Raw genomic sequence first — 12,218 nt, forward strand, 5'->3', positions numbered from 1 at the left:
TACGCTGCAACTGACAGTTACACCCATGAAAGCAGTTGAGTTTGGGGCTGTCCATGCGTCCTGGGTAAAACTGATGAAATTCTGGCGCTGGAGATATTGAGCCTTCATCTTTTCTTGAGAATGGAGATACACCCTTGTCAGGTGAAATCCTGGCGCTGGAGATATTGAGCCTTCATCTTTTCTTGAGAATGGAGATACACCCTTGTCAGGTGAAATCCTGGCGCTGGAGATATTGAGCCTTCATCTTTTCTTGAGAATGGAGATACACCCTTGTCAGGTGATTTGCCATAGTCTTTTGATTGATGGGGTCCATCAACTTTGCCACTTCTTCATTCACAAGTCTAATCAAGTTTTTGAACAAAGGCCTATCCACAACCAAAAAGGGGAGATTGGTCTTGGCAATAAAGTAAATCAAAGCTGTCTTCAGGGACTCTTGGTTCAACTGTAACTAAAAAAATTGTGGGGCCTTCAGCATAACTGATACAAAGAAAACCCAAAAGTTGCCGGAGATTTACCTTTGGGGCCAGCTGATTAGTCTTGGTCCACCATCCAATGTCAGTTTGAGATTTGTCAATCTTTTCACTGAGCTTTGGATCAATGTGTCAATGGATATTTTGAAGGTGTTTGTGGAAGTTTTTTGTGCTGCTACTTCAATCCTTTTTCAACTTTGCGCCACAAATCTTGTTAGTCTTACCCACAAATTGGCAGACTGCATGGGTTCCAGATTCAGTTTCTTTGAAATAGGTCCACACCCAACTGCGCTTCGCAGAATGAGCTTGAGATTGGCTGGATTTTTCTCCTTCATCTTCAACATTGATCTCAATAACATCGGGGTGGTTCGAGGTGGAACTGGTGGAATTTCCAGCGCCAGCGGGAGCAGGGTGGGATGTTTTCTTGCGCTTCATCGTGACTGAGGGTGCTAAAGATTGTCAAGCCTGCGAGTGCACGGCCTCAACTCCGCTGTAGCTCAGGGGCAAAAAAAAATCTGTTCCACCCGGGTGGTTTCGGATGCGGGGTTCGGGATGAGGTTGACCCCCCGCCCGAGCCCCCGGGGGCCAGCCTTGGATGTTCTGAGTGACTCGTCTGGCCCAGGGTGAGGAGGGGTGAATGAGGGGGAGATGGCGTGACAAGAAGCCTCTGCCCAGGCGCTTCTCGCCCGGAACCACACGGATCGACAGCAACCAGCCAGCACAACGCCCGTCGCCCGCCAGAACGAGACGATGCCCGGAGACTACCAGACGGCCGAACCGCCCGGGCTCGGCCACCTGCCCACCCTGCTGGCCCGGCTCCTGCGCCAGGCCCACGCCGACGAGCAGACCCGGGGGGCGCTGCTCTGCGACCCGCGCGTGCGGCACATCGGGACGAGCTCGGACAAGGCCCGGCTGGGCGCGGGCGACTGGGCGTGGGGATGCGGATACCGCAACCTGCAGATGCTGTTCTCGGCCATCCTCGCCCGTCCGGCCTACCGCCAGCCGCTCGCATCCCACCCGCTCCTCGCCCCCGCCCTCCACGCCCCGCCACCGCACGGCCCCCTCGGGATCCCTAGCATCGCGCGCTGGCAGCAGATCATCGAGGACGCCTGGGCCGCCGGCTTCGACCCCGACGGCGCCGCCCATTTCCACCGCCGCCTGGTCGGCAAAAAACAGTGGATCGGAACCACCGAGGTCTACGTCGCTCTTTGCAGGTTGGGCCTCAGGTCCGTCCGTTCGTCCCTCTGCGTCCGGTTCATCCACGCTGCTCATCGGCCCGCCGGCTCCTCTCAGATGCCAAATCGTCGACTTCCCGTCCCCCAGCGGCCCGAACGGCCAGCATACCAAATTGATGCAATGGATCGAAAGTGAGTCACCAAATAAAACCCTCTCATCTTCCAGAACATTCATCCAAACTAATGTAGAAAGAAATTGATGGTGATGATGATGATGATGCGTAGATTACTTCAGATCTGCTTCCAACCCGGCTGACAAAGTCCGTGTCTTTGGCCCCGAAAAGCGCTGCCTAAGATGATGAGAATGAGCAGAAGGAAAGGCTGAGACAGGGACTCCCAATGCTGAATAGGGCCCATCCGCGATCACGACGACGACGCGGTTCCCGCTATACTTCCAGCACGACGGGCACAGTCGGACGATCATTGGGATCGAGACGGACGCCAAGCTCCAGCCGCAGCTGCTCATCCTGGACCCAGCGAAGTGCCTCCCCACCCCATCGATCTGTCTCGCTGTCGTACTAACGTGGCCCCCATCTTCGGGCGTGTGCGTGTGTGCAGGAAGGTGGCCCCGCCGTTAAGAAAGCTCTCCGAGCAGATGTCGGCCGCCGAGAGCGCCCCGGCCCAGCCCGGGCGTCCCGTAGACACGACCACCCCGGCCTCCGCCGGCTCCGTCGGCCCCACGCGCGCCCGGAAAGCCCCCGAGCTCGACCTGCACGCTCATCCGAAGCTGCTCGGCGCCCACCGGCTGACCCTGAAAGAGCTCAGCAAGAAGAAGCAGTACCAGGCATGCACCCGTCCCTGAGATCTCCCATCGTCCGCGCCTGACCCCTTCTTGCGTCCACGGCTCAACAGATCCTCTACGTCCTTGACCACGTGCCCAAGCCAGCTACCGCCGACCCCGACCAGCCCAAGTTCCACACCATCCGCTCTCTGCGGATCGTCTGACTTCTCCTTAGCCCCCCCTCTCTCTCCTCGTATCCTCCACATCGATTTTAGGCTGCCCTGTTCCTCCTCCCTGGGCGAGCCATCCCATCCCACACATCCAACAAACGGGCTCACGCTTTCCGAAACATTTGTCCGAGCTTGCTGAAACAAATCAAGGACTGCTGGTGCGGCTCGATGCAGCTAGCTTGCATAAGCAACACGAACCAGCAGGATGTTCGCACCGCTCAGGCCTAGATACATACCTCATTTCCAGCAATGCCTTTACAGTTGGTGTGTTGCTGAAGGGCCTGCTTAAGCAAGAATTCCTCGAAGTTTACGTAGGAAGCGTGCATAATAAGCAGTCAAACTGCATATGCAGGAAATTCATTGGTTTTGATGCAATGTGACCCCCCCCCCCTCCATCTTGAACCTTCTTGCACCACATGTTCCCATTTTCTATTTTGCTCCTGCTCGTAAAGGATTTGCCGAGATTTGCCGGTGGTGTGGCAGGGCAGAGCATTTGGAAGCGTGGTGCCCGGTGGTATGGCGTCCCCTATCATCCACGGGCTTCCGTCCATTTCTCTCCAAACTCAAAACATTAGCTGAACCATGTCACAGCCTTACGTTTCACTCGGGCACCACGAAAGTCTCCTTGCAGCGATAGCGTGAAGAGATAGGTACACAATCACTTTGGCTACTGGCTCCAGTTTGTCATCTAGCGCACCATTGGACTAAAATAGTAGATACTTGGACGAGGACATGATCATAAGCAAGAAAGCTTTATTTTACATGGCTCTGTACACGCTAGGGGCCAGTCAACTGTTACTATGTGCTCCTACGGAAAGCTTGAGTAAGATATTTGCTGATATCTCTCGCTATACGGATCTTCTCTCATTCAATACTCTGACTGGCTTGGCCATGCCTCGCATTTCGGTGCGTCCCTATAGACGATGCCCGATCCGTCAGTCGTGAGCATTTCGCCGACGGCCTTCTCAAGGCTCAGATGGGGGAGAACGGCGAAGGTAAACAACGCCATGTCCTATGTTCCCTTGCGAAAACTTACCAACTAACTGTTTGGATGTTGAGCAGCTAGTCGTACCGTCGCAGGATCGGCGAGGCGCCAAGAATCGGGACCCGTGGAGCCGGAAGGCCGTGCCGATGGCCCGCAGAAAGCACTTCTTCGGCCCCCCCAGACTAACGACAGAGGATTGACCGACATGGAAATGGGAGGTTTACGAATGCGGCGATTCCTGAAGACCGTCCATAACAGAATAACGAGGCAGGGAGGCGTTACGCGGCAAGACAAAGAGGACTGGGCAAGGCTCGCGGTCGGCTATCGCCAGTGGATGGCCCAGGCACATCCGTCCGGGCTGGTGGCCCCTGCGGTCGATGAAGCCGTGCTGCAGACATTCATCAGGGCGATGACCGACCTGTCTAAGATGCCACTTCAACCTGAAGAAGCCTCGTGACTCAGCTGGTCGCCTCCCGCGAGATTCGTGTGTTGGTTCAACAGCTTCACTCTTGCCTCGACAGAAAGCAGGATAAGATCAACAAAAGGCATCAATTCTTGACCAACAATCCAGCACTCCCTCAAAACCATAGCCCAGTTCTTGCTTCTCTTCTCCCCAGAATCTCGCTGGCTTTTGTCTATTGTGGTTCCACTTAAGCTTGAACAATTCCAGATTTTCAGTGTGCTAAATTTATGGGTTTGGGGCATACACCCCCGTGAAAGTTTTGGTTTTCTGTCCAGCACACAGCTCCAAGCCTGTGCTGTCACCCCCCTCTGTCATACAAGCCACGGAATGCTGTGAGGATTTGTCACTCAGCCCCAAAAGGAGCAAAAACCTGGACTTCAATGTCAGCAATGCTGAAAGGACACGGCCAGGGATCGGTATTGCCCAGGTATTACATTTTGATACAGGCCAATACATTGGATTGGTATTGGAGGACTTCCAGTCAATCCACAGCCCCCTGCAGAGCCTGATCTGCAGCCAGGAAACCTTCATTTTTGCGGGAAAATGCTGTCCCAGGGGCTGCAGATCTGGTTTTGCAGGGTCTGTAGATCTTCATGGGAAGTCCTTCATTGGATCTGAAGAACAATACAATCTGCATGTACCAAAATTCATGTATTGGTCTTCTATTGGATTGCCAATACAATATGGTATTGGGAAAGTGTTGGATTCAGTCCAGATTCCCCAAAGTGAGACTTTTTGTGAATACAATATGTGTCACTGTCTCTAGCGTATAACAAAAATAAGACATACATTACAAAAAGGACATGAAAACAGAAGAAAAATTATATATAGTCCATGTTGTTTGGCTACTAGAATGCCTGTATGTTTGGGGGCTTGGTTCAGAAGGAGGGATGAATTTCAGTCAAAGTGGAGGCTTTGAAGTTTGAGTGCACATTTTGGGGTTTTCTTGCCTGGCACTTGCAAGAGACAAATCCAGAGTCGCATAGTGGAGTGCAGCATTCTGATTGATCAAGGCATTGGTAAGGAACACTTTGTCATCTACTTACCAATGTGGTCTGCTTGAGATCAAGCCGTTGAACCTCTACCCTCTGATAAATCAGAACCTCAAGAGAAAAAATTCAATCTGGCTTTGTTTTTTGCTTTAGTCTACCATCATGACACCTTGTACACCATAGAGATATTCATTTGGTAACCACGACGGGTACCTCTTGCGCCCACCACACACCCACCCAGCGGTGCCAGGTGTGGTACTACCTGATTTGGCCAGAAACCAGTGCAGTATCCAGGTACTGCTTGGTACCCTGGCCCAGAATGACTATCTCTAGTACACCAGCAGAAGTTACTGGCAAGATTGTGACTTTACCTAAACATCTTGTGTTTGAAGAAACACCTGCCATATCAAGCCCTGATGTCATGGACTACACACTCCTGGTTTGAAAGGCTGGAGATCCAAGCTCCTTCCCCATCCTGCAATCTACCATATTGGATCCAAAACCCTCATACTATCTCTTCCTCTCCACAGATCAGACCTGAAAAATGTCTGGAATTTCTTCCTTTTCTGAAACCTCAAAGGAGCCTGGAGTCATTGTCTCAACAGAACAGCAGGAATACCTTTGTCTGGCTACTCCAACCACAAGGATATCCTTACAGAGGCAGCCTTTTACATAAAAAAAATCAAAGATAACAATATCAGTACATACATAAATATGCAAGTGTTGGAAACATCAGACTGGTTGGATACAAGTCAACATTTATTATCCTAAATGTTTGCTTGCAGGAAGCAGAAATGTGACCAGGTGCAACTTTCCAGCCCCTGTCCAGGTTCCAACTACAAGCTGCTTTTTAAAATCTTCAACACCCTGGGTGGAAGTCCGGTTGACTTGAAAGATAATTGTCCAAGATTTGGTATCCTGTTTATACAGTTATTGATTGGATACCCATCAAAGCTATGCAAAAACACAAAACAAATGAAGTTGAACAAATTTGTATGAGGGAGTCTTTGTGGAATATTGTGCTAAATTAATCATTCAAATTGAGGATAGTAGATGACTTCTTGTTGTGATCTGGGAGGCTTGCAGAAGTGATCTAGAGCCCAAAAATCTGGATTTCCCTACAAAATCTTGGGTCTAAATCAAAACCTGTGGGGGTCCCAGATTGCACAGGAAGTTCTCCAGTCTTCAACAGCCTCTAATAGGATCCGTTGAAGCCCCTGGCATTGCTTGGTGGTCAGTGGTGCCTATCAAATCATAAATTTGACTCTTTTGGAGACCTTAAGTTAAAATCACAATAGTTTTCAATTAACTGGAAGCATTGAGGTGTACTATTGCAAGTTTGAGTGTAGACCCATTTTTTTTTTTAAAAAAAAACTGGGGGACATTTTGTCAAACTTTCAGTCTTTTGCAGAAAAAGTTTGTTCCATGGGCGCCCCAATAACTTTAGGAATGCGCAGGTGACAGTACACCCAACGTGTCCCCAGAAATGGTCTCCAAATGGACCCGGCACCCCACATTCCTCTCTGGGTTTCCCTCTTAAGACTCATTGGCCTCAAATCAACGGAATGTCACATCGGTGATCTGTTGTATGAGCTTTCTTTTTCTGATTTCTCGAACGGTGATACTCCTTATTTGGTCTGCTTTTGGTCGCAAGAAGTGCGGTTTCTGCTCTCGTTCCATTCCAACAAACATACAATGCCACCTAATTCACAAGAGGGATATCAGCAAGAGGCGGAGAAGGGTTTTAACGTTGTGTACATCTGATATTGATTGATATCAAGGTTGTCATTATGGTCAAGTTCGTAGTAGAAAATCAAACAGGCCGAAGACGATAACCTATCCTTTTAAGAAAATTATGTGGTATCCATTTCTACTCCTGCAGGCTGACCGACTCCAGGGATAGGTTTCTCAGCTTCCCGGTTGACAGGAAGCTGAGGCTGAGCAACAGCGGCTGCAGGCGCAGCAGGGAAGCCAGAAACGCTGCTATCATAGAGCCCAATGTTCCCGTCGTCGCCAATAAACTCGCCATCTTTATTATCCTTCAGATACGACACACTCCGCTTTTCGTCCAAAAACAAGCTGTAGCACTTTTTGATGTCTGGGACATCTACTTCTTTCGACTTCCTTCGTTTGGCTACCATCGACGATGTCGTTATTAGCTGAATCCCATATCTTTTTTTGCGTATGAAGTACGGGCCAAGGTTCACTATCAGCATCTTCATCTTGTAGCGATGTGTGAAAGATTCTCCTACCTCAGTGAGCTTTCTGATGCTATCCGTGTAAGAATTTCTAATGCCTTTGGCGTTAAGATTGCATCTTCCTCCTCGCATCTAACTCATAAAAAGGCATGCGAGGAAATACCAAGTCAGTCCTACTTCGCAAGAAGTTCGGGGAAGGAGGAAAGTATACTGACCGGATTGATAGTATAGTACGAACGTCATCGGCCGAGTAAGCGCTGGTGCTGATGATCAGTGCTCGATCCAATAAATCCATTGGAACGCCATGTGGACTTTTGTATCTCGTACCCCTGATCCTCGCCCATCCTCGATTGGAGGCCATAATGACTATTGGCGCCAGTTCGGTCTCTAGAGCCCTGTTCAAGAACGAAAAGCACTCGATATCTAGCATGTGAACCTGAGATCGAAGGTCTCAGTATCACTACAAGATCAATGCGATGTTAATCAATAAACTCAGAACCAGGATATATCCTCACTTCGTCAATAAACAGTACTCCGGGAACGATCTCTGCCTTGCCCTCTTCTCGCCAATCTGCCACTTTGGAGTTTATCTGATCTCGAAGCTCCGACTTGATCTCCCCCGTCTCACCACTAAACAGGGCTAAAAATCCCTGTGTCCGCGAGTTGATAACATCGATCTCATGTAAGGAAACTGTGTGGACCACTTGTTTTTTGGTTTGAAGCTCCCCCTCGGGACATTGTACAAACTTGGTCTGCAGATATTAAATCAACGTCAGTTTATAAGTTTCGCCACGTCTTTTATTCGTCGCAAGTACGCGTGATTGAGTCAGTGAAACCACTTGCATCAGCTCCCATCGCGTCATAGTCTCTGGCCCGGGTAAAACTCTTGCCCAATTTGGAGATCTTTCCAGTTGATTTATCGATCAAGATCACGTCGCCTGCAATCACTTTCTCCTTGTTCAGACCTTCAATCATCTTGTTTCCCAGTTCATAAATCGTTTCCATGTCGCTCGTCTTCATCGTCAACTTGCCGGTTTTTGTTGCCTGTGGTTAATCCACTGGTGCATCAGATCGCGGCGAGCACAAGAAAGATAGTGCCGACCAACTTACACCAGTTAAGCTGCGATCGATCTGAATCTCGACCACCTCACCTTGTATCACCTCACTTTCTTCTCTGATCCGAACGCCAATTGATCGTCGAAAGGCCTGTGTCAGAGCTTCTGTTTTAGACATCTCCAGTGAAAATATTTCGGTGGCCGAGAGGGTCGTGAAAGGCACGTCGGATCCCAGAGACTGGGCCATACCTTCAGACCAGGTGTTCCGGGATGGAGGCATGAGTATCACGTTTATTTTGAAAACAGACAAAGAGGCGTCTGACCCATTGCAATTGCTGTTTTTCCTGAACTAGGTGGGCCGGCCATGAGAATTGCTCGACCTGCAATCCGTCCTTGCTGGACCATCTTCAGAATCACGCCCGCTGCTTTTCGCGCCTTGATCTGACCGACCATCCCCTGCGCATTGGGCTTCGGTTCCAGTCGCTCATCCAGCCCCAATCCACGAATGTGAGAATGAGCACCTAAAGCGAGTAGCACGTATCATATCAATATTCGTGTTGTAGCCTTCTCATCGGTTTTAGGAAAGGAATGAGTTTGTAGACGACGACTGCTGACCGATCCGTTCGAGCTTGACGATATCTCTGACTTCAGTCGAAGTCGCAATGGTTGAGAGGGCCTGTCAAGCGAGGGTAAGAGTAGCAGATCATTAAACGCTTGACTAAACTGTTGACTGGCAAACCCGACTGACCATTTCTTGTCTTCCAACGATGTATAGTGAGTGTATGTATGCCGAGTGAAGTTTTGGCGGTAAGCCCTCGCGGGGGGCGCCTCTCGGGGGGCGCGGGGCCGTCCAGAAAGTCATATTGAATAAACCTTGCTGGACTTTATGCAAAACACATCGATCGGTCTTGGCCAGTTTACCACACGGGGTTGCCTGTTGACCATCTCACCAACACCACATCAATGCATCATGTCCGACCGAGGGCCCTCATCAGCAGAGCCCATCCAATCAGGCTCATCGACTCCGCCAGGCAGCCCTTCGCCATCGCTCTCAACCGACGAACACTCGAAACTCTTGAAGATCTGGTCCCGGAATTTACGCTTCCCGGCGGCTGCCCAGCCCGAAATTAGTTGAGCCATCAACATCTGTCGCAGATATCACAGCCAGACCAATTGACACGTTGGATGGCTGAGCTTTACTCTCTTTCGTATCAGTCAGAGCGGATCAGAAGGATGCCTATTTTATCGACTCCCTGCAAGATCAGATTGAACCTTTAGTGAGGGCTATGAAAGGTAAACACCTGGTGTATTACTACTGTCATTGTTGATGCTTAAACCTATTTATTCCCTCTGCGTGTAAGGTTCTCGATGGGTCAATAACAATTCGGCAAAACTACAGGAAGCTAGCAAATTAATTTACTTATCATTGATCACCTTACCAGGTCCGTTCATCAAAAAAAAAACGCAATCTGAAATATCTCCGCCTTTATACCTATTTTGCTATGCATCATTCAATTTTAATTCTCCTTCCTCTCCACCTCTTAACACCACTCAGGTTCTCAAACTCTAGGAGAGGAGTATTGCGATATTGTTCAATTTGATGCATTCACCAACACCCTTCCTCCCCTATACGTAAGTTGCGAGCTCATCATCATCTCACTGTACCCAAACAAAAGCTATATATTCCGAGGCACTGACTGGTTTTCGGTCTGTTATTAATACGACAAGCGCAGAGTGATTTTGATCTTTGTTGAAGTGTTTTCTGCGAGGTTGTTAGCCAAACTCTACGATCGTATCCGACAATACATAGCAAGATCGAATGATCGGTACTCCACAAGCAATGAAGATCATGCCTCAGAACCCTCTCAAAGCGAATCAAGGTTCGAATCAGCCAAGAAGCAGTTGTGCTTATTACTAGGTTATCTTCCCAACAGTCTCGATCGGTCCACCCTCGATTCTTGCAACGCTTTGCACCTCTCCATCTTTTATTTGACCGGAAAATATTTTACGTGGACCAAGCGATTCAGTGGGATTACTTATGTGGGTTTGATCAACGAAGAATTGAAGCTGGAGCTTTTGTATTTGTGCTTACACGGCCTTACTTTGCTTTCCCAATTGCAGATCTCCGACCGACTGAGACCATTGAGACCAGATGGACTTGGTCGAGAGTCACCGCCATCGTACGAGGTCTTGGGGGTGCTCATGATGATCCAAGTAGCCGTTAAGGTCTTGGAAACGCACCGACAAGTCAGGCGGAGACGTGAGCTGTTACGACTAGCTTCAGAACCGGCACCAGTTCTCGCTGAAAAAGAGAGCGACCCCAAGAAATCAAAACGAGTACTCACGGTTGATGGACGCTTGATTGACGAGATCATGATCGAACCTGAAGAAGAGGACGATGATGGCTTGGGCGAAGAGCCTGAGAAGGAGAAGCTAGAGGAACAAGATATCGTAGAAGATTGTCCGGAGGGTGTCTTGATTGATGATCTATCTGACCAAGTCACCACCCGACGATGTACGCTGTGCTTGGGGCCTCGAAAAGAACAAACCAGTTTGGAGTGTGGTCATGTATTTTGTTGGAGATGTCTTGTCAGTTGGGTAAGAGAAAAAGTAAGCCCTTCTCCTTTTTTACATCTTGCAAATGCATCCGGCTTATCGCTTTTGTTTTACTTCTCTGTAACTGTAGCCCGAATGTCCTCTCTGTCGCCATTCCGTCTATGTGGCCGAACTGCTCCCTTTGTATAACTTCTGATCCCAGGTCCGCTACCGCGCCTTGGTGACAAACACCAAGAAACGTCAAATCTTTACAAGTGGGAAATCTGAAGAATGTGTACCTGTAGCCTATCTTGTTCTATTTATCTGAAAAGTGTCTATGAAAGAGAGTTGCAACCTTGTCATGTCAGCACATTGAAAGGCCTTTACTGACCGGTCATTGAGAGGTTGTATCCTCCTTGATGGTCGGTCAGCCGGCCACCAAAGAGGATAAAACCTCTTGATGACCGGTCAGCTGGGCATTGAGAGGGGTTGTATCTCTGTCGATGACCGGTCAGCCGGCCATCGAGAGGGGTTATATCCCTGTTGATGACCGGTCACAGCCGGCCATCGAGAGGGGTTGTATCCCTGTTGATGACCGGTCACAGACGGCCATCGGGAGGGGTTGTATCCCTGTCAATGACCGCTCAGCTGGCCATCGAAGAGGATAAACCCTCTTGATGACCGGTCAGCCGGTCATCAAGAGGTTGTATCCTCGCCTCTGCGATGACCAGCTGACCGGTCATCACCGGGATCAGAGGTCCTCCGATGGTCTAATCTATGGTATTACAGGTGTAACACATACATACATATGGCTTTAGCATATGTAAGCCCATAAATATGGCTTTACAGTATGTATTTGGGCCAGTGTCCGTAATGTGAGCCCCCCCCCCCCCCCCAAAAAAAACAAATGGCTGGTCAGAAACCTTAGCCCTCATAGAACTGGAATCTACAACCTCCAAAGAGCTCAAAAATGTCATGTACATGACATAATGCTCATATGCGGAGTTGTAGATCCGGCCCGCGTTTGAAATGTCTTGTTGCGGGCGAGGCTGTACCGTAGGATGCCTTGCGCAACTGTACCTCTTTTGAGAGTATGATATTGGGCTTGTTGCCCATTTAACTTGCATTTTTCAACACCCTGCTATATGCTGGCTTGCAGGGGTTCTTTTCCTAGCCAACAAAGCTTCATGAATTTATGATTTACACATTTAGGCATGCATGAATTTCATCTTTGAAGAGCATAATTGACCATCCCGCACTGATATCCTCAAGTTTTGAATGTAATCAAAAGAATGAGAAGACATATCATAGATTTCAAGATGTTAATGTTGAAA

General features: G+C 49.1%; 4 protein-coding genes across 4 annotated transcripts; 3 read left to right on the forward strand and 1 right to left on the reverse strand.

The window, feature by feature from the left end:
- Positions 1 to 1,220: 1,220 nt before the first annotated feature.
- On the forward strand, positions 1,221 to 2,650 carry PtA15_1A557 (uncharacterized protein; the record flags this gene model as incomplete). Its single annotated transcript, XM_053165596.1, has 7 exons — positions 1,221 to 1,435; positions 1,547 to 1,696; positions 1,764 to 1,837; positions 1,931 to 1,965; positions 2,056 to 2,186; positions 2,264 to 2,489; positions 2,558 to 2,650. The coding sequence occupies 7 exons, from the start codon at positions 1,221 to 1,223 to the stop codon at positions 2,648 to 2,650; spliced, it is 924 nt and encodes a 307-aa protein (XP_053016772.1).
- A 1,196-nt stretch (positions 2,651 to 3,846) lies between these two features.
- Positions 3,847 to 4,098, forward strand: PtA15_1A558 (uncharacterized protein; the record flags this gene model as incomplete). The annotated part of the gene is made up of 1 exon (XM_053165597.1): positions 3,847 to 4,098. One exon carries the CDS (start codon positions 3,847 to 3,849, stop codon positions 4,096 to 4,098), a length of 252 nt encoding a protein of 83 aa, XP_053016773.1.
- Positions 4,099 to 6,949: 2,851 nt separating this feature from the next.
- PtA15_1A559 (uncharacterized protein) lies at positions 6,950 to 9,211 on the reverse strand (the record flags this gene model as incomplete). The annotated part of the gene is made up of 9 exons (XM_053165598.1): positions 6,950 to 7,268; positions 7,349 to 7,426; positions 7,510 to 7,730; positions 7,810 to 8,046; positions 8,138 to 8,338; positions 8,405 to 8,598; positions 8,673 to 8,870; positions 8,965 to 9,025; positions 9,098 to 9,211. 9 exons carry the CDS (start codon positions 9,209 to 9,211, stop codon positions 6,950 to 6,952), a joined length of 1,623 nt encoding a protein of 540 aa, XP_053016774.1.
- A 108-nt stretch (positions 9,212 to 9,319) lies between these two features.
- On the forward strand, positions 9,320 to 11,101 carry PtA15_1A560 (uncharacterized protein; the record flags this gene model as incomplete). The annotated part of the gene is made up of 7 exons (XM_053165600.1): positions 9,320 to 9,479; positions 9,565 to 9,642; positions 9,711 to 9,791; positions 9,905 to 9,981; positions 10,078 to 10,389; positions 10,471 to 10,959; positions 11,036 to 11,101. 7 exons carry the CDS (start codon positions 9,320 to 9,322, stop codon positions 11,099 to 11,101), a joined length of 1,263 nt encoding a protein of 420 aa, XP_053016775.1.
- Positions 11,102 to 12,218: the final 1,117 nt, after the last annotated feature.

This window comes from Puccinia triticina, chromosome 1A (genome assembly GCF_026914185.1).
Source record: "Puccinia triticina chromosome 1A, complete sequence".
Lineage (NCBI taxonomy): Eukaryota > Fungi > Basidiomycota > Pucciniomycetes > Pucciniales > Pucciniaceae > Puccinia > Puccinia triticina.